At 42.2% G+C, this 21,580-nt stretch overlaps 1 protein-coding gene across 3 annotated transcripts in view; it reads left to right on the forward strand.

Moving 5' to 3' along the window:
- Positions 1 to 21,580, forward strand: part of bsk (mitogen-activated protein kinase dJNK) — a 99,345-nt gene that overhangs the window by 67,390 nt on the left and 10,375 nt on the right. For 2 of the 3 annotated variants that reach the window (XM_075878286.1, XM_037428653.2), the window contains exons 8-11: positions 936 to 1,121; positions 2,476 to 2,600; positions 6,597 to 6,660; positions 9,496 to 9,585. In XM_075878286.1, the coding sequence (XP_075734401.1) occupies positions 936 to 1,121; positions 2,476 to 2,600; positions 6,597 to 6,660; positions 9,496 to 9,585 (465 nt within the window). Of the gene's footprint in view, positions 1 to 935; positions 1,122 to 2,475; positions 2,601 to 6,596; positions 6,661 to 9,495; positions 9,586 to 16,052; positions 16,191 to 21,580 lie in introns of those variants that run through there. The other variant, XM_075878287.1, reaches the window with a different exon arrangement.

Here is a 21,580-nt window from a genome sequence, read left to right on the forward strand (position 1 = left end):
AACATGCCAAACGGCAAGCTAGGCCTAATCAGCGTTAGTTGCATTTCAGTAGCGGTCACGTGCAATCTAAGTTAGGTACAATTGGGTATGGAATCAACGAAAAATCAACAAAAAAAATGAACGAAAGTTTGCGATGGTTGCACTTGATGTGAAGGGATACATATCGTTGAACGAGCGTGGCACGTGGTGTAGCACTCAAATGGTGGTTCGAGATTCAACTGCGACATCTTGAAATCGGTTGCACATCCGTGAAATTGAATAATCACTGTCTTCTGAGTGTGATGCGACATAATAGTTTCTGTGTAAAATGCATAATCAAGGCGGTTTGAGAAGTAGTCGGTGAATTTTCGCAATGGGTGCTCTCTTCTTTTGTTAGCCGCCCCCTCCTTTTTGCATTGATTTTGTTGGCAACGTGGGTCTTTGGACGTTCTGCCAAGGACGCTACGAAGTCTTTTCAACATTCGGAAGTTAAATGGGTGCTCTCTTCTTTTGTTAGCCGCCCCCTCCTTTTTGCATTGATTTTGTTGGCAACGTGGGTCTTTGGACGTTCTGCCAAGGACGCTACGAAGTCTTTTCAACATTTGGAAGTTTAAACGGTTATAAGCTTCACGCATGGCATGCTTCGATTCTCGGACACGCGAGGCTGCATGCTCATGAAGTTTTACACAACTTCAGCCCTTAAAAAAAGGTTGTTTTGGTTATGGTCCAATACTGATAGTGTGGATATTCACAACTTCTATGACTTATGTTATAAGTGGTCCATACTGTATTAGGAATTTTTATATAATGAAGTAAATTCCTGACTTTAGTAACTATTTTATTATGGTTAACTGTATTGCAAAAGATATTTTTTTGGTGTGTTGGGTCTGATAGAAATTAATTGAGGTATTTTAGAATATAAAGAAAGAGTATTCCTTGACCTTTGTGTTGTACAGACATTGATCAGTGGAATAAGATTATTGAACAACTGGGTACACCGTCACAAGAGTTCATGCGCCGTCTACAGCCAACAGTCCGCAACTATGTGGAGAATCGTCCACGGTATGCAGGCTACAGCTTTGACAAGCTCTTTCCAGACGTACTGTTTCCTTCTGATAGTCATGAGCACAGTCGGCTGAAAGGTGAGCGCCTGCTTCTATACATTGAGCTTGAAGGGTCGCGAAAATGAAATAGCGAAGTGGTCTAGATTGATAGATTGATAAATTGCACTTTGAGAATTTCGATGTTCATTTCACCAACGTAGACTTATGAAAGGGACACTAAAGTCAAATAAGAGTTTGTGTCGGAGTGAAAGCTTAATGTATGATGTCTAAAACGTCAATATTATCAACAGCAGTGCCCTGCTTACAGAGAAATTGAGGTAAATGCATGCGAACACTTGTGCTACGATAGGACATTTGCAAAATTATCCTTATTAAGTCAGACGTACCGCCAAATATTAATCACTAGTAATCGAACTAGCAGCACTGAATAAGGAACCTTCTGTGTATCAAGAGATGTAATAAATTCCTGTTTGTTCGTTTCTGTTCGATTCATGGAAAAAAGAACCGCCGGACATTAGTATGGGGAATGGCACGAGTGGTTCAAAAGTTCAATTTTTTTTTGGTTAAACTGGACGGGTCATGCCATCTAGCGGGGCGCACTTGAATCAAACACATCTACCATCTCTAAGCCAATGGCAGGAAATCGTTCAATGGCCGTTATTGCTGCTGGGCTCCCGCTGCTTTCGTTCTGCTGCTACTAGTGTCTATGGTTGCGCAGTAAAGCTGGGCAGCGTTGTGCACGGCAACAGTGATGTGACACATTCTGCTTGAGGCAGGTAATTTGAACTTAACTAAGGCTGCAAGGTTTCTTGACTTCTATTTCAACAATCAGTCGACGTAATGGTTTCCATAGTGTCCCTTTAATAAAGGAAAAAATGAAAGTCAAAGTTTCATTTTTTAAATTTTACATAGAAATCCTCGTGGATTTCAAAGTGAATTTTTTATATTTTGGCAACATTCGGTCGAAAAAACTTCTTGAAACTAAGTATGCAAGTCCCAGGCCCCCTAAGACAACAATTCATGCAATTTTTACTGATTAGTAATTTCACAGGATCTACTAGACTTCATGGAAGTATATGATGACACGGCAGTTGGTGTAGGAATTTTGTGGTGGTGTCTTCACCCACATTTTCTTCTCGTGTGTCTTCTGACATATCAAGCATCTTCTCGTGGCAAGCTTGGCGATTTTAAAATTTCAATGTAGTAATTTACTAATGTCAAAAAATTGCTTTTCTCTTTTGTGTCCCTTTAATGTTAAGGATAATATTTGTAGCGTGTTTTAGTTGTAGAAACATTCAAGAGTGTAGTATTCAAATATACAGCTTGGATAGCTTTAAAAGGAGATCCCATCACTTAGTAGCCTTGCAAGGGCATTGTTTTGTCTGCTTGGAAATTTACTGTGCCATCTAACATATCTGGAGTTGCATTGCAGCCAGTCAAGCACGTGATCTTCTCTCCAAGATGCTTGTGATTGACCCAGAAAGGCGTATCTCTGTCGACGAAGCTCTTGCTCACCCTTACATCAATGTGTGGTACGATGAAGCTGAAGTAAACGCGGTGAGTGGCCCTGCATAATTCTTGAATGCTTGAACTGCCCCCAAGTTTTTAAGCAATGAGATATAGAAGTGACCTTCTGTTTATACCTGTGTTTACACATTCATATGCATTGCTAATCGTTTTTGAAGAAATGCTGCATTTTAATATAACAGGGAGCTAAAAAAAAATACTGAATCATTAAAAAAAAAATTGGCAGATCCCACGTACCTTGGGAATCGTCGTTATGCGAAGCATGCGAAGGGAAGGTTACCGTGTTATTTTTTTCATTTAGTGACACATTATGAAATGACTCTAAATATATGCACAATTGTTGCATGCACAGGCATATGTTGTACAGTCACAGCTGTTTATATCACCAGTTGTTAGCACTTGCACAATGATGCGAACAGGAACATGAGTATCAGAAATACTAGAAGCTATAAACTGACATTAAGCGCTGGTGCTTGTGAGGAAAATAGGCCTGGACACTGCTACATAAATCAACTTCAGCAGATGGCGCCGAACTGAATTGACATTAAGCCGATGTGACAGCTATATCATAAGAGTACATATGTAATGTTTTTAAAAGCTTATAGCCAGCAGTGCAACCATAATGAACTGTATCCTGCAACCATAATGGACGTTTCACTAACATTAGGGTCTATTTGAAAAGCAGTTACGAAACAAGGCGTGGTTGTGCGGTAGAATACTTGATTGCCACGCAGAATGCTGGAGTTTGACTCCTGCTGGGACCCTGACATTTATTCTAAGCATTTGTCGGGTCGACGCTGCCGAAGTTAGTTTTTTTTTTCAGGTGCATGTCAAAAGTACACCAGGTGGTTCAAATTTCTGGAGTTTTTCACTGTGCCGTCTTTCATAATCATCATGACTTTACGACATTAAAGTGCAATTTTATAAAAGAAAAAAAAAGAGGTTGAAGTAGGGGTGAAATGTAAAAAACGATCCATGCTAAGGAAGGGGTTAGTAATGGTAAGTGTAGTTATGCTATCATCTTGAAGCACTGCCATTGGAGTAAGTTGAGTAACATCCAAAAGTAGCCGAATTATCGGTCTCACGTAAAAGGTGTAGGACCGCACACTTAAAAGAAGTACTATTTAACATTGCCAACTTGCATTGTAAGCTAATTCATGTACGATTTTCGCAACTTTTTTTACTTGGCACACACCTTCCGAAGTACAGTTAAATCTCGGTTCAATGAACTTCAGGGGACCGTGGAAATTTGTTCGTCATTTTGAAAGGTTGTTATAGTGAAAGCTCGAAAATTAACCATAAGTACTTATTTTTAACCGACCAAAACGACTTACCTTTACAGCAGTGTGTTCTTGAACTCATTTTTCACGAGAAAAAAACAAATGCACAAGCAAACACCAAAAAATGCATGTTTACTTTGAAGAAGTTCGTGATTTTTTTTTTTTTTTTTTTTTTTTTGATGCGAGCAGCACAAACTTTGCAGCGCGAAGGCCTCCAGCTCATCCACATTCCTGTGGTGCGATTCGGTTCTTTGGTCACAACAGCCTGCTTTTTGCCTTCCAGTTGCTGAAAAATATCCATTGTTTCACTTATCGAAAACTGCTTTCGCTTCTTCGTCGCAGGCAGAGACGAACTCATTTGTAGTATCTCCACAGCGCGAACGCCGACTTGCTTTGTGAACCCGATAAGTAATCACCGAAAAGAGATGAGCACGACTGAAAAAACAAGGCCTCAAAAGAAAAACCTGAAGCGCCACGGCTACATCGCCTCTTTCCAAGAAAAGAAAGTGCTAAGAAAGAAAATTCTCCGCGTTTTTTTTTCTGCTCTCTGGCTGTCTCCGGTTTTCTGCGCCCATGCTTCCTGCTCCGCAACTCCCACTCTGCCTTGCTGACCTTGCTCTCCCGTGTTGCCCTCCCGTGTTGCCCTCCCGTGTTGCCCTCCCGTGTTGCCCTCCCGTGTTGCCCTCCCGTGTTGCCCTCCCATGTTGCCCTCCCGTGTTGCCCTCGCCTCTGCGCTCGCTTCTAAACCTGCAGCGTCAAGGTTTCAACGAAAAGAAAGAAGAAAAAGTCGCCCTTTCATTTTTTTTTTCCTCCACATGGTCGCGTGTCTTCTGAGAAGCAAGGCGTCGGTTCGCTTTGTCGTCTGCTTGAGTATCGCTCCGGTGGTCATGACGGATTTCAGAACATAAGTTCGTAGTACTGAGGCGTTAGTTAATATGTGGAATAAATTAATGCTCGTTATTCTGAAAAGTTCGGTATTCTGAAGTACGTAGTTGTGAAATAATTTTACATTAAAACTATTAGCAGTCGGCGTGGGACTTTTTAAAAATTCGTTAATCTGAAAAGTTCGTTAATTTGAAAAGTTCATTAATATGGGGTTCGTTCTACTGAAATTTCACTGTACTATGTGTGCATTGCTTCCTAAAAAGCTTTTTTTTCTGTGTGATACTCAAATGACGGTATGGTCGCATGGAACAGAGAATAGTACATAGATTACTCTGCCAATTTTTTTTTTATTAGAGAGAAAAGAATGGCTAAATATGGATAACCATGCTTTTTTTTTTTTTTTAGAAAGCTTCACTCTTATCATTCATCGTACGACGTTTTGGTTCATGCTGCCTTCTCTTATCCCTCCTGACTGGATAAATGCTGTCTGGCTACCTTATAGGCGTGTGAAAAATTACTGTAATATTTGAATTATGTGTGGGTTATTGTTGTAGGACTTCGGAGTGCTCGTTACTTGACTTGATATTGGTGTTTTATGAGACACCTTCAAATACAATGCACTAAAAGCTCGTTAATTTGTGTTTCATGGGAAGGAAAGAAATGGCCACTGAATGTCGAACTATCGAAACTATAAAAAAATAATAAGCAAATGTCTATTGTGTCAATGCATTTTCATTTTCTTGATGAATACGCAACTACTGAATATGCAAATACAGTACTTATTTTACATAGCAGCAACAAACCCACCATATTTATCATTTGTTACTTTGTTCACAATGTGACAGGGTCTTAAAACGTTTGTGTCTTAAGCTGAAACATTTTCTTGACCAGTGCCTTGTTAAGTACTGCCACAACCATTACCATGCTCACGTGACGATCAGTTGCAGACCAATTTTCTGGAGAACAAATTGTTCTCCAGAAAATTGGTCTGCAACTGATCGTTTGTCCATAACAATGTAGCAAGGGAATTTTATTAAGATGCAGATTGCAGCCGAAGTTCTTCATTTTCAACAGCTTCCACCACGCTTGAGTTTTGTGACATTGTGTGTGCATTGCCCAAAATCAAAACGAAGCTACTGAGGACTGTATCCACTGTGGACGAAGCCATGGTCACTAAAGGCATGCCCGCTCAGCTTTGAAGGCATGCAAGTGGCCTTACGTTCATAGTTGAAACTGCGGAGCACCGGATCTGCTGCTGAGTAAAGCTGGCTCGCTAATGCACTATCACAGATGTTGACTAGGTAGTTTTGATGGCACGTAGAGAAAGTGAAACGACAGCATGTTACAGCTTTGATCCTAGTTATCAACGTGACCAGAGGTAAAGCCTGCACTGTTTATGTGTGCCGAGTAAAATTAAAAAAGAAACGTTTGCCACAGCCACTGAAGCGTCGGTTGCCAACGATGCTATTGTGGTAGGGTTTTGGATGGAGACTAGGCCTTTTTGAAGGCTCCCAGCTGTCGCACTTCTTTGTGAACATTGTTTTTGCTCCTTTGCGGCACACACTTACGGTGCTTCATGCTTGGCATAAAAAAGTAGTAGTGTCCATATTAGCTGGGCTGTAGCCAGGTCATGTAACCAAAATAGTGAAAATTCGATGCCAATAAACAATACATTTGTTTGTTAGATAAGCAGATAGTTTGATAAGCAGATAGACATGTTGGATAAGCGGATAGTTTTATCCAATTTTCTAAATTAACAGGGATGAAACTAACAAGCTTTTTCTGCATATTTGTATTGTACCACCTGAAAGCTGTTGTAAAGGTTGTTGTTTTATGGCTGATTATTTTGTGTGTGTTGCAGCCGGCACCTGCGTCATATGACCACTCCGTAGATGAACGTGAACACACCGTGGAGCAGTGGAAAGGTGAGGACTACTATCTTTGAAGCCTCATGGGGCAGGTAAAAAGCTGCTTGTGATTGTGCTCTGACACTCACACATTGTTGTGACTGTCAGTTTAAGATTGGGATCAAAGTGCACTGTGTGCACTTTTATCACGATTTTGATTAAATCAGGATAGAGTTTTGCAACTTCAGTCGACTTCCTTTCATATCTTGTGCGAGTAAGTATAACGATTGCCTTCGAGGGACACAAATCTATCGGAAGTGCATTTCATCATGCTCTCATACCTGCCAATACTTTCGAATTTCTCTTAAAATGTACAAATTTTAACCATGCTAATGATTTCACGAACCTTGCCTGAAATCTTACAGAAAATATTTTATTTCTGATAGAGTAAAGCTGCAAAATCTATTAAAACAGTGTGGCCTTCGTGATTAGCTTCGGCGCGTTGTGGGGCGAGTCACGGAGGCTGCGTAAATGGCATTATGGTATGTTCCACTGCTACGAGAAGACAGTACATACTTCTGTTATCAGCGGCAGCTTCATCAATTAGCAGAATGGCTAGATTTAGTCAATTAAATGACCTTTGCCGTCTTTTTGGAGAAGTTTCCCTTTCTCTGTGTCCATACCACCTACGCGCATCCGCAGACATGTAGCAGTGGGCGTTGTGCGCAGGCCCGTGGTTAGGATTTTATTGTGTCGCTTTTCGTATGATCGGCTTCCGTGTCCGGCATAGTAGGACTGCAGTGTGTAACAGTACGTTCGATTGCTCGTTTTTTAGCACTCCGGAGGTTTTAGTAAAGACAGTCCAAGCACTATCATATGACCACACGAACGTTCCATAATTTGTAACGTATTCGCAATGCGATGGCAGGCTTGAAGCCGCGACAGTTTTTCCAAGTGTTTCGGAAATTGTACACATACTTCTCCTGGACTTCCCGGGAGACTCCAGGGTTTCGACCATTTTTTGCGTTTTTGTGGCTGGCAGGAAGATTTGCCAGAAACCGAAATTCCTGTGCGTGATCAGGCCGCATTGACAAAAATCTAACTCAATCTGATGCAGGCTTTTTATGAAACCATTGTATTGTGCTAACTAATTTGGAGAATCTCGGTGATACGAATTCTTTAAATTCCCTGGCAGAATTCCACTGAGTACAATGAGCTATAATTCAGATGGTCAGAACACTTCTGTGTCGGGGGGGGGGGGGGGGGTGCGAACTTTGGTATCAAGCTGTCGAGCGATGGCCAAGAGCAGCATGCTGGAAGCTTTGAAAGCAAGCACATGGCTGGCGTACACACTGCCAGATCTGTGGCTGTCTTTTTCCACAACAGCCAGACGAAACCACGGTTGCTCTCAGCGCGGTCCTGTATGGCGACGACATAGCTGAGGGGATTCTGAAACTGCACGTGTGTCCAATGCTTGACACACTCAAGCGACACTGCTTTCTGCAAACGCTGCACACAAAACTGCGGCAGATGCAATCATAGATAGCAACCAATGACGTAGTTTTAAAGGCACGTGTGCAGCCAGCACATCGGGGTTGAAAACGGAACTACCTGGCAAAACCACCGTGCACGAAACTGTGGTCGTTTTGATGCGATTGATGGGGAATACAAGCTCCAAAGTTATGCGGGTAATGCTACCGTAGGGTAAATCAAATAAAGTTGTGTAAAAGGCACGAAGCATTTCGATGTTCATGTCGATCTATGCTTATTACTATGTTACAGTGGACTGGGGCACCAAGTTCTTTTTTTTTATGTGGCCTAAATTAGCAAAACTATGATGCGCGCTTTCGGGGCAGCTGGCTTTCCTTATGGGTCTTTCACATGTGTCTAAAAAAGGCATAAGTGAGTTCTTTTGACAGAAATAGATGTCTTTTGCGTGTGTCGTGGTTTAAAACTGATTTTTCTGGTTTTAGAAGCTTGTTTGGAAAGCTTCTTATACTCGCGCCTTGTCCAACGGTGGCATGTACACTTCTCCGGCACCGCCCCTCAAAGTGTTGGCTCTGTGGCGATTCCAACAATGCTGGCTAGATGGTGCGCCGCCGCTGTAGGTATCAGCTTTCCGGTGATTTCAGCACGTGCAGTGAACACTCTTTGTTACCGCTGGGCTGCACAAACACCTCAGAAGCTAAGGCAACAGTGCGGGAAGCTCACAACGCAACAGCAGCTCATGGTGACAGCCCAAGATATTGAACAACGTTATGTTTATATATGATGTTAGGAGATGTGTATGGAGGATTGGCGGATTACCCACTTATCTCTGAGCAAGCTCCTGTAACTTCATTCACTTTGTGGATATGGCGGTGATATTTTTTTGATGATATGAAATTTCTGGTGATACGAATATTTTTGCTTCATTGGAGAGTTTCACTGGAGAGTATCACAGAGTTTGAAAATTTTACCTGCGCTGTTTATCAGTCATTATGGAACTGAAACACCAATGTGACGCTTACGGGGCTATTCGCAGTTGTAAATGGTAACTGCAGTTGTGAAAGTGAACATGTAAAAATGGGATGGGATCGATTCATTATCATAGCTCATTGAACCGTGCAAAGCCATTTGTGGAAGACAAAGAAAGTGCTTAAAGTGCAAATCATAGGAGAGGATAGAAGAGACAAGAACAGAGCGCTGAGCTCAAAATAGGTTCCACCATTTGTAGAACCCAGTTGTAGAACCCAGTTTGAGGATTCCTGCCCTGAAGCAATAAAGCTATTAATCACTTACATAGTTTACATAACATTTTCTGTTATGTTTTGTCCTTGGTACATTACAGCCGTGGTTACATTTGCGCGATAACGAAGAAGAAACTGAGGGTTCAGTGCAGTAATGCTTCGTTTTATTTTTTGATTGTTATAGAATTGATATACAAGGAAGTCCTGGAGTATGAGCAGACTCACAACAGCCTTGGAACTCCTGGTCGCAATGCTTTGCATGGCTCCTCACAAGGTATAGTACAAAATACTACAAAATAATGGCATTGTAAAACTTGTGTACTGCTCGGAGGATCTTAAAGCCACTGTGCCTCAACTAAGAACTATGTACTTCAGTTCTTGCAGCAGGTTTTTTTTCTTCTTTTTTTTTTGTTCATAGTATAGGTCAGTGGTTTTCAGCCATGGATGTGTCGGGGACCCCTTGTGGACTGGTGAAAAGGGTGGGGGACCCCTTGCAGCGGAGGGAAGGGAGGGGAAGTACGTAGGTATATTAACATAACTGGAGCGTCAAACAAGTGGCTTTATTGCTATCAAAAACATCAAACATGCCACATCACTTCATTTTGGACAGTTCAATAATACGTGGCACAGTCACGCTTAAAGAAAAAGGCAGGTAAGGGTTCTGCGGATCATAGAAATAGCTATGCAGGCTCTAGGGGGTTGGGAACCACTGGTATAGGTTATAGTGAAATCACAGAGCATGGATACATTTTAAAAATTAGTGGAGTGCGTAGTTGTGCTTCTACTTGCTGCAGCAGCTTTGTAATTAGGTAGTCTGCGGCATGCACTAGATTGTTGGTTTCCTTCCTGGCTGCATTGGCTGAATACAGCACACACAGGAAAGGGAATTGAGAACCACCTTGTTCGTAGCACAAAGCCACAATGGACTTCATATGAATTTTCCTGAAAGAAAACTTCTTTTTACAGTCAATTCTTCTTTTTTAATCTTTCTGCCACCTTGCGGGATTCCGTAGAATCAATTTTGATTTCGTGTACGTGTGCTTCGAGTTGCCAATGAATTCACCCTCGCACTGCCAACTGCTACCTTCCAGGTTAGCTCAATTGGTAGAGCGACCTCCCACAGGGAGGCTTTATTCCTAGATTCAATCTCTTCAGCTGCTAAGAAGCTTTATTTTCGGGAAATCCATATGGATTTACTTGAATGTGTTGTTGGGGTAGTTAGTTTATTCTTTGAGTGGGCTCCAATTTATTTTCATTTTCTTGCACGCATTAGGACTGTGACACAATATTTCGTATGCACTTGCGAAATCCCTGCGTAATTTGCACACTTCCTTCTTGGCGCCCCAAAATCGAGGAAAAAAGTGCCCAAATTATGAGAGTAAATACAGCATATTGTAAGGAATTCAGACACAGAGACAGCACCCGATCCTGGTTGGTTGGTTGGGTTTTGAGTCCTGGCACAAACCACTGATCCTGAGCCAGCTGTTCGTTATATAGCTTTGTCTTCCCTTTCGCTCTCCCGCTAGCTCTCCGCGTGCTAGAGCCACGATGCCACTTTTAGTCATCACAATATATAATATCTGTGAGTGTGTTCTTTCAGTGCGCCCCATTCGTTCACATAGCCAACACTGTATCTCAACTCAATTTTTTTTATTGCGATAGCAATTATATGGACACTCTCGGCTGGAATTCAAGGTGGTTGTCGATGTCATGCACCGTATATGTATATATGTCTATGTATATGAAAACGCAAGAAAAAAAAATCTTAGAAAAAAAAAGACTCCAGCGCGTAGAATTAAGCGTGGGACCTCCGCGTCATGACTGAGAAGCATTAACCACTGAGCCACCGAGAGGTACCTCCTTCAACATTCAAACGGCAAGCTATTCATATCAACCACTTACTGCTGTTGGCGGGCATATCGGGGAGGGGGGGGGGGGGGACTATCGTGTTTTCAGCATTATCAGCAAGATGGCGCAGTGGCAACAACTCTCATCTCTCACGTCTACTTTGGCCAGCGTAGAGAATAAGGGGGAGTGCGCTTGATCGTGTGCCCTTATCTTGTAGTGGGGAGAATCGTACGTCTTGGCTAGCCTTTGAGTTTCGTCGGAACAATTATGTTGTAGTTACCGGGTGCACAAAGGTCACTGCAATCGTTGCACAACCTTCGTTTGCCAGGCATGCTTTTCAGACACAGCAGTAACAACTGCTGTGTCGGTGAATAACAACTGAGACGCTTATATGTGTTGATTTGTACCTGTGAGTATGTTTCGTGCGTCCTTTGTGCTTGAGAAACGCGGGGCACGTTTCAATCTGCTTGCCATTCTGCTCCCGACTTTTCAATTTGTTGCTATCGTGTTCATTGTTTCGCCTTTGCGGCAAAGCTGTGACTTTTTACTCTCACAGCGATGCTGTTATATGTATTAGGCACTATTCTTTATTAACTTACTTTTTGTAGCGTTTTTACTTCGATGTAACTGTTAATCTCTTATTCATTGTCAAATGTACCATTTGCCTCTGTGATACCTTTGGGCCCCGCCGCGGTGGTCTAGTGGCTAAGGTACTCGGCTGCTGACCCGCAGGTCGCGGGTTCGATTCCCGGCTGCGGCGGCTGCATTTCCGATGGAGGCGGAAATGTTGTAGGCCCGTGTACTCAGATTTGGGTGCACGTTAAAGAACCCCAGGTGGTCAAAATTTCCGGATCCCTCCACTACGGCGTCTCTCATAATCAAATGGTGGTTTTGGGACATTAAACCCCACAAATCAATCAATGATACCTTTGGGTCTTGAGGTTAATTTTAAATAAATGAATAATGGAATAGCCTCGTTATCGGGTAAATAGTGGACAGCGGAACTTGCAGTATTCAGGTTTCATGTACTGTTTTTTTTTTTTTTTTTTTTTCAGAGTAACAGACAGGAGGGCAATTTGTGGAGGTCATTATAACATATAGGGATTCGTGAAACACATAAGAAAGGCGCTAATTCACCTCCCATGAGGGGAAACTGCTCAGCAACATAAGATGAAAGTGCTACAACGAATACAAAAAGGGTGAAATGAATATAGGACAGGTGTTTTTTTCTTTGTTTCCTTTTTCAAAGACTAAATTTTGAAAGACGCAAGGAGGTGCAGGGGGGGGGGGGGTGTGAAGTGCTTGAGTCTCGTCTCTTTGTAGACTGCTCTTTATATTCATAGCGGCTCACACTCCCTCCCCCCTTCCGTTTCCTCTAAAGAAGTACTGAAACGAAATTCTGAAAGCGATATAACCTGTCATATAGGTTTGCGTAGACACGCACATCATCTACGAATTATCAACTAATATTATCGCCCAGAATGTATTTAAAATCAATTTTGAATTGCATGTCGCCCTACGGCATACTAAACATGCTTTCGTTATTCAGGTAAACAACCAACCCCCTTCGTATACCCTGCGTTATGAGTTTTGTAATGGCTGCCACCCTTGCGAGCGCTCTCTCCTAGCGAACCATTTCAAAGGAAAGGGGCAGACTTGCAAGGGAATACAAAGGCTGCTGGGTGAGCTTCAGTGGCTTTTTGAGGGGGTCATGCATATTTACAATGCTAGAGGAAAAGTCATAGCAGCGCCCACTAACCTTCATTGAAAAGACTTGTCAACATCGTGATTTACGTACACGCAGTTTTGTGTGTTCAGCTAGCCAGCTAGCTTTGCAGAAAAACCCAGGATTCCTTTCTACCATGCAGAAACCCCTCTGGGTCCCGCCTCACTCAGTGCTCTGTGGAACCGAAAGGTCAACTGAGCGTAATGAAATAGTCTCCAAATAATTACCATCGTGCGCTAAAGCAAACGAGCTTTCCAGCCATGATCAGTGGGTCGTTAGCTGCCTGTTGCAAAAAAAAAGCGTCATTTTTTGCGTCAGTGCTCCTTTGCTCATATTGGCAAAAAGAGGGGCTGTTAATGATGCGCAGCTGTCTTATCCCCTCTCACAGTGTGTTGGGGGAAGCCCCCGAGGGGCTAGGGCGTAATCTACGACTGGGGGAAAATAAATGGTCCGCAAAGGCTTTAGCAACGCTCCATTGCATGAATGATTCTCTTCATTCATCTTGCTGTGCTATCTTCATGCCTTCTCATCACTAGAGGCCGGCATGAATGATTCTCTTCATTCATCTTGCTGTGCTATCTTCATGCCTTCTCATCACTAGAGGCCGGATTTTTAGGCACTAAAAAAGTGTGTTTTAGGCGCCAAAGACAGGCAAGTAAAATACCGTTTTAGGCCCTCGAAATCATAATTTTAGGCACAATAAATTTCTACAAAAATTGAAATATCTCAAAACAATGACCTCAGTGACTTGTATCTACGGCAAGAAGCAAATAAATGATACTGTTTAACATAGCGGAAAGGTACTAACGATTGAACATTGGCATGTATTTCCCGCATGATTCGCAGTATGTGGTCTTTCGTTTTATCGTCTAGCATTGTGCGTCAAGTGTCCACCATTCAATTGACACTCTCCTGGGTCTCTTTTGTTTCGTTGTGGCTGGGAAAGGCAGCGCAGGAGCAAATAACCAGACCACTGATACTCAAGAAGAGAGGAATGCTAGGTCTAATCGCGTAGGACTAATTTCTCTCCTATCGGTGAACACCTTGAAGAGCCCCTCACTGGGTTTGGGCGTTTCGAGCTGACAAGCGTAATGGTGCACTGGGCACTCCAGATCATTCCTGTTAAGATTTGCAAAATTACATATCGCGGAAAAATGCTCAATTTCTAATGAATGCCACTTTCCCTTCCCGCGGGCGTGCGCCCCAAGATCTAGGGAGTGACATACAGCAACGAATGGTCCTGTTTTTACGTCGCTCCTTTACGTTGACGTTGGTGGGCTGACGTCACATACCGTACGCTCTTCATCAGAACTTCGTTAAATGCTAGCTATATCTAGAAAAACACATGAAAAATGTCCCACCTCATCCTGCATTTTAAACGGTACCTCATTAAGAGCATTGCACGTGACATTACACTACTTGGCATGTGCAATTTGTGTGTTCTGTTGTGTAGCATGAATGAGGAGTACTTTGGTTTGGGCTAGCTGCTTCATATCATTTTGAAAGGGAAGCGCAAAGACAAAGGGAAAAGTAAGATGGTGCTGTTTGTCTCTATGTCTTTCTTTTCTCTCTGTTTTAGCACTGCCCTTTCAAAATCAGTATAATGAATGAAAGCTGAGAAAAATAATAAAACACGCATATATATTCTCAGCTTATTATTTTTATTTTTGTTTTGAATAGTCTCGAGATACTATTCACCAAACGGCCCTTGTTTCGCGTTCGCTTTCGTGGACCAGTCGCTATCGGGTGCTCCTCTGCTGACCTGAATGCCGCGGGTTCGCTTGTGGCCGCGGCAGTCGCATCTAGATGGAGGCGAAAAAGTTGATGCCCGTGTACTGCGCGATATCAGTGCCCGTTAAAGAACACCAGATAGTCAAAATTTGCAGATACCTTCACTATGGTATTCCTCATATTCATACACCGTTGATTGTAAACATGCCGGCACCTGCCTCAGGCTTTGCTGCATAAATTACAACGATTTGGCGACCTTCGCCACCACTGAATCAACAAGAGCATTCCATGACTGGCCCTCCATGGTTTTTCATTCGTTCTCCAGCTACCCGTGACTACCGAGAAAAACCTGCTCTTCCTTTCCCAACGCAACACCCAGGTTTTCAGGGCGGTTTTTCAGTTCCTTCAGGGCACTGGATAGCTGTCTGTAGAAGGCGGTCGCCACGTTCTCGGTCATACACATCGCTTTCGTTTTCTTACCCTATCTTTAATTCTCTCTTCTCCTTCCCCTGCTGGTGCATTGCTATTGGAAACTTTTTTAGCGAAGTACAGTGCATCGGCAGGGCATTCACAAATCACAAGCACTTGTCCTGTCTTTCTCGTTCATGTGAATATTTTGTTTTGTGCTCTGTAATTTACCAATCGCCACATTTATTCATGGAAAAGCAGAAGCGGCATCTGAGGACAAGCAGTTCCATGCAAAAGAGAGCAAAGCGGAGCTTGATTGTCGTGAATCGTGGTGTTCTGTCGCCTTTGAAGCTGCACGAATAACGAAAAAGGAATACTGAGACATGCTTCCACTTGGGGCTGCAGAAATACGGTCTTTTGCACTCCTCATGCTCCTCCTCCAATCGCTCGCAGCATGTCAACTTTGTCTTCGTTGAACCTTATAGTGTTTGGAAATATCAATGTCGCCTTTTTACCTGAATAACGGTTTCACACCACGCTCTAAAACAAAATTTGGCCATGAAAGGGGCTAAGTTGGAAAATAGGCATTTATAGGCACTATAAAAACACCATAAAAGCCCTTCTTAACCTCTAATTCATGCTCATATATCGAAGTGGCACGATAGGAACGCAAGCAACAAAATAAGCATTTGCTTATAATCCGGTCTCTACTCATCACCCCCTGCTAAGCTTGTGTTTTGTGCTTGCCGGCTGAGGCTGAGACGAGTTTTAGCTAATCCCACCAGCCTCCCACATCAGTTGCTGCAAGATTTCCCTGAAAAGCAACCGCATACGTACATATCTATAGTCGGAGAAAAAGAATTCGAAATCACCTTTCTTGGGCAAGAATAACGAAACCTGAACAAATGAGAAAACTCCAGCCAAAGTAACCAATCATCCAATCACCACTCGACACCACAGGGGCGAAAGTGAGAAAATAATCCGTGATCTCGGCACCAACAGTTATTTACAAAGGTGTTTATTTGCAGAGGCCTCCGTAAGAGAAAAGAAGGGGAAAAAGTGACACCAATGGCACGTGTCGATCCCCTACATCGTGGGCACCAGCAAAGTTAAAAAGGCAGGAGTCGACATTGCCCACAAGCCTTCCACCACCATCGGCAGTTTTATCCGCCGGCCCAAAGACCTTGCATGTGCTTGTTTTTGCCAGTGATGAAGCGTCGCGCATGACATGAACGTGTGTTCCTGCCCCCCTTCCTCCTTCGAATCCGTTTACAAAGCTTTCAACGTACCACAGGTTGGAAATGATAAGACAAAAGCTGATAGCATATGTTGTCGCCACATCTTCAAAAAACTTGAAATTCGCTGAGATGGTACATTGCTATTGGAAACTTTTTTAGCGAAGTGCAATGCATCGGCAAGGCATTCACAAGCACTTGTCCCGTCTTTCTTGTTCATGTGAATATTTTGTTTCGTGCTCCGTAATTTACCAATCGCCACATTTATTCATGGAAAACCAGAAGCGGCATCTGAGGACAAGCAGTTCTGTGCAGAAGAGAGCGAAGGGGAGCTGAATCGTCATGAATCGTGCTGCTCTGTTGCCTTTGAAGCTGCACGAATTATGAAAAAGGAATGCTGTGCTCATTCTCCATTGATTAGGTACATAATTGTAGGTCAAACTCAGTGTGAATCACGATGTCACGTAATAAAATTGGCTGGAGTTGTACATGTGCCAGAACATACTGCACAGCTCCCCTTAACCCTCGTTAAGCCATGTTCACTTATTTTGAACAATTGTGAATTAGACTGGATACACGATAATGGAGTTATGGATAATTATTCAGTTTTTCTTCTCATTAGTATTGCAATTCAATATGCATTGTTCTCTCCTCTGGGAAAGATCATACGAGTTTTTTAGCATGCATCAGCATAAATTGCCCATTCTATTTTGTCATAGTTTGCGAGCGGTGTACTCTATAAATGCATTATCTATTAGCACTAAAGTTGGAGCCAGTGCAATGCATAAAAATCACTATTACATCGCTACAAAATACGGCTTTTTTTAGAAGAAACTCCTAATGTCGCGGAAATTCCAACTTTAAATTGTGAAATCACACCGCCGAGAACGGCATTAGTTCAGTGACCAAATACACTGCAAATAATTTTACAAATAGCTGTGCACCTTGGAAGTAGGCAGTAAACATTAGCTTCGTAGTCAGTTAATCATTTTTATGTTCATTACTGTTAGCATTTTAATGTCCCCCGCATACTTTGCCACGCCCTCCGTGGGGCAAAGTACATGTGGGAGATTAATGCATGAGCATGCGTCGTGACAATCGGGCGACGCACACGCATTGGGTCATCTCGCTGGTAATGCTGAAATATAGTTCCCCACGAGATAAACATAGCCAGCAGTAATTGGTAGATATAAATAGCTTGCCATTTCAGTCTTGGAGGAGGTGCTTTTTCGTGGCTCAGTGGCTAATGCCACGCACTCACAAGCAAGAGGTGGGATGTTCGATTCCACATGCTGGAGTCTTTTTTCTAGATTATTTTTTTGTTTCGTTTTCGTATAAATCATCGTTTGTGCTTGTTGTTCGTTTGGTGCTGCATATTCAATGCGGCAATGTAGATATGTATACAAATGCGGTGAATGACTGCAGCCACCAACGCCGACACTGGCGGCAAAATCCTGCCGAGAGTGTCCATATAATTGCGGTCGCAGTAAAATTCTAATATGAGAGTTCTTAGAATCCTCAGCCCATACTATAATTGCTTGCTTTAGGTTCGTAATAATACGGGCGATATCAAGTTTTAAAGAAGATACTTGCATTGTTCACGTGTTAAGGAATATCTGGGCAAAAAACTTTATCCTGATTTGGCTATCAGAAGTAGCAAAAACATTTTGTCTAAATTGAAGAAGTTGTCTCAAAATAGATCTTGAGAAAAACCCATTTAAAAAGTATAAGTCAAAGCTCATCTATGCGGCCAAGATAGTATGTTTATCAAAATGATTTTTTTGTGTCATGAGAGCTTGGCAATCATTGTTATTTTGAGAATGTGGCATTAGTGAACTCTTCATGCGAAATGCAATGGCAAGCAGCCAGGTGAGAATTTCCAGGGGGCTCTAGATAGTGAGCTCTTTTTTGTTGTGAATAGCCACCTCATACTCTTTAAAAGCGATTTTAACCTACTTCGAGTCTAATTGCAATCTTCAGCTTTTTGTTTTGAAAGTAGAGAAAGCAAACTTGTGAAAGCAAATAAAAATGAAAAATATGTGATTAAAAAAAACTACTTAAATCTCCCTTTAAGGGGCCCTGCTACACTTTTTGAGCATGGCCAAAAAAACACTGCTGATCAGTAGTCAAGGGTCCTGAGGGCATGTGAGCGAAATGTTAAAGTGCAGTTCGGATCCTGGAATTTATAAGGAATTCTCAGTCAGATAGAAATCGCTAATATTCTTTCGACAAAAGATGAAATATACCTAAGTGACCATGCCATTGCAGGTTTGGAATAATAATAATAATAATAATAGTAACAACATTATTGAATGCAATTATGATAATGATCTTCAGTGCTTTACAGTAAAAGCTTGAAAAACTTGACAGGGCCAAGAAACTGTCCAGTGAAGCAGTGCACATATAAAATAAACGGCGAACTCAATAAAGCAACACTTGATATAGTTTCTAACAAAGATGTCTGGCAAATACTTATTCTCCCTAATTTTTCAGCTCTATGTAGTGATAAGGGTGCTGACGAGCTGGTCGGCTGGCACTCGCGCAATACCTTTTGGAGCAAAGCTCCTCATTGGTGGAGGCTTTTCCGTTGTTGCCGCTGTTGAGGAAGAACAAGCACGTTCCAGACCACACATTCGCTCTTTGCACAGGACATGCTAGGTACCCACTATATGTCATGCCAAAGGAAAGAAAGGTAAATTTAAGGGCACATTTTCGCTGTTGACGCAATATAAATGAGAACTGAATGACAATTATGCCAAGGAAAGTATAGGGGATGTTATTAAAAGTAATTGTAATGCAATTGTGAAGACAGAAAAGTGGACAAAATGATAAGTGGCCGTGGTCCGCAGGGACCATACTTCTGACCTTCGAATAACGCGCCCGATGCTCTACCAACTGAGCTTCCACGGTGGCTATCCGCCATTCATTTTATGGGGTATGTATGAATTGAGAGTGTCAGTAAGCGCTGTCTGTTGCCATGACGGCATGTGTGGGACACTCATTTTTTGCCTGTTGGCGTCACCTAGCATGTGATCTTATTACGAGCTGGCAGCTGATCAATAATTCCCTGCATACCACCTGAAGGCATTAAGTCTGCCAGAACGAGACTCTCATTATGAATGAAGGAAAAAAGCGAAAATTTAAGGGCTCGTTTTCTTTGTGAAATGCAGTATTAATGAAAACTGACAGTCACTTATGCCAAAGAAAGCATACGGGATGTTTTTAGAGGGAATTTCTATGCAATTGTAAACAAAGAAAAGGGGACGAAGAGACACTTGTGACAGTGAACAAGCTCATTCCAGACCACACATTTTTTTTCTACCATCATGGCACAGCACATGCAAGGTACCCACTATACGCAGTGACAATGAAGGTGATGACAATGACGATCACGGACAATGACTGGCTTGTGCAGTAGATGACGTCTCCGTATGCTCTACGATGCATTTCGTATGACTGGAAACAACAAACAATCACCAGGGGAATGTGCCCAGACCTCGTATTTGCCAATTTCAGGCTAGATGCGATACCATAAAGTAGTAATGAAGGCAAAAAATGAAATTCACAACTAAAAAAACATACCAGTTATGACCAATAAACATTGTGTATAACTGTACACTGCACTCATTTGCAATACTCATTGGCACTCATTTACATGCGTTAGTGGTCAATGTGATGAGTGATCTACGGTAACAGCAAACAATTTCACTGCTTCGCCCATTCATCATCATTCGCTTCGTGGATGGGCTGCGATTTTTAAAGAATGTGATTACTATAGTAACCCAAACTAATGGGATGCAAGAAAGGTGCACGAGGATACCTGGTGCCGTGTGTTTTTCTTGTGTCTCATTTATTGTTTTGTGTTTATTTATCATAGCAGTCAGGAAATGTCATAAAAAGAAGCCCCATCGGAAACTTTAGCCATTAAAGAACTCTGCAACTGAAGATTCTGTGCATAATGTGAGCAGAACATCTTATATCAAACTTTCTTCGAGCCTAGCCAAACTACAAATATGAAAGTGCACCGTTGATATTGATTATAAGCTTTGTGGTATTGATTATAATTTATATGTACAGCTCAATGCAACATACGGGCAGTACAATTGCCACACCTGTGCGACCTCTATATTTTCAGTGCCTGTGCGAACGCTCTCCTCAGGCTGTTGAGCGTGCTTGTCTCTGCTCGCTGCTGCCCGTGGCAGCGCTGCGCGAGTAAACTACGGGAAGCTGGCACTAAACTGTATCGCGTAGTGAAAGGCTTGCAAATTCAGATTTTTGTGCCAGTTTTATTGCATTTGTGCTTCTCGCAGGCTTTCCAGGGTAGAAGGGAGATGAAAAGTAACGGGAACATAGCGGCACACTGTCTTCACTGAGCTCTGACCGTGATAGCAATAAAAAGATGCTAGATTGTCTTTGATTGTATCATGTATGATTCAGTTTTTCTATCAATCATTTGAGCTACATCCGCTTAATAATTAATGCTAAACAGCAAGGAAGGTCGATATAGCATGTCCACGTTTTTTTCTATGTCCACTGTGCGTATTTTTCAGGCAGTCTGTCAGCTGTCGTGCTGCCGGTTCGAGTTTGAAAATATTGTAGCTTTATTTTTTGTTTCAGGCAATGGCAACCTCATCATTTGCATGCCTCAGTATGTCATACTGTTGTATACCACTCTGCATATCAAAGGGAAAAAAAAATCAGATGGTCTTTTTTTATTTCTCATTAGTGATAAAGAGAAAAAAGAACTCGCAATTTCTCTCATGTATTCACCATAGATGACTGAAAGGCGAAAGCCATCTTTTTCATTCCATTCAATATATTGAACGTTTCTTGCTTCTCTCCAAGATATTTCTGCGCCTAGCATGATTTTTTTACTGCCTCAAAGATTGCAGACAATGCTAGCTTTTTACCTCAGAGCTGGTTATGCACTACTGCCACGGTGATCAGCCTATATTGATGATGCAAAGATATAATATGATGATGTCCTGTTATGTCACCTTCCAACGTGTCACAAAATTTTAGGATTTGTGATTTCATATGATCATTGCTTGCATCACCTGTATTTAAGCCGCCGACGCGAGATGACATGGGCGATCATTCATCGCTTTTGACAAAGCATTTGCTTTCGCCTAAATACACTACAGCTGTTATCCCATCGCAAATACACAGATGAGCTCAAGCAACTTACAACAGGCCACATTTTACACGCCTGTTACATTGGCTCTTGTTGAGTCAGCATTACACAAACAGCGCCTGTTCAAAACATCGGCCATTGTGCCACATATTCAGCTCATTTTTTTTCATTGTGCTTCATACCACCA

Source organism: Rhipicephalus microplus, chromosome X (genome assembly GCF_043290135.1).
Source record: "Rhipicephalus microplus isolate Deutch F79 chromosome X, USDA_Rmic, whole genome shotgun sequence".
Classification (NCBI taxonomy): domain Eukaryota; kingdom Metazoa; phylum Arthropoda; class Arachnida; order Ixodida; family Ixodidae; genus Rhipicephalus; species Rhipicephalus microplus.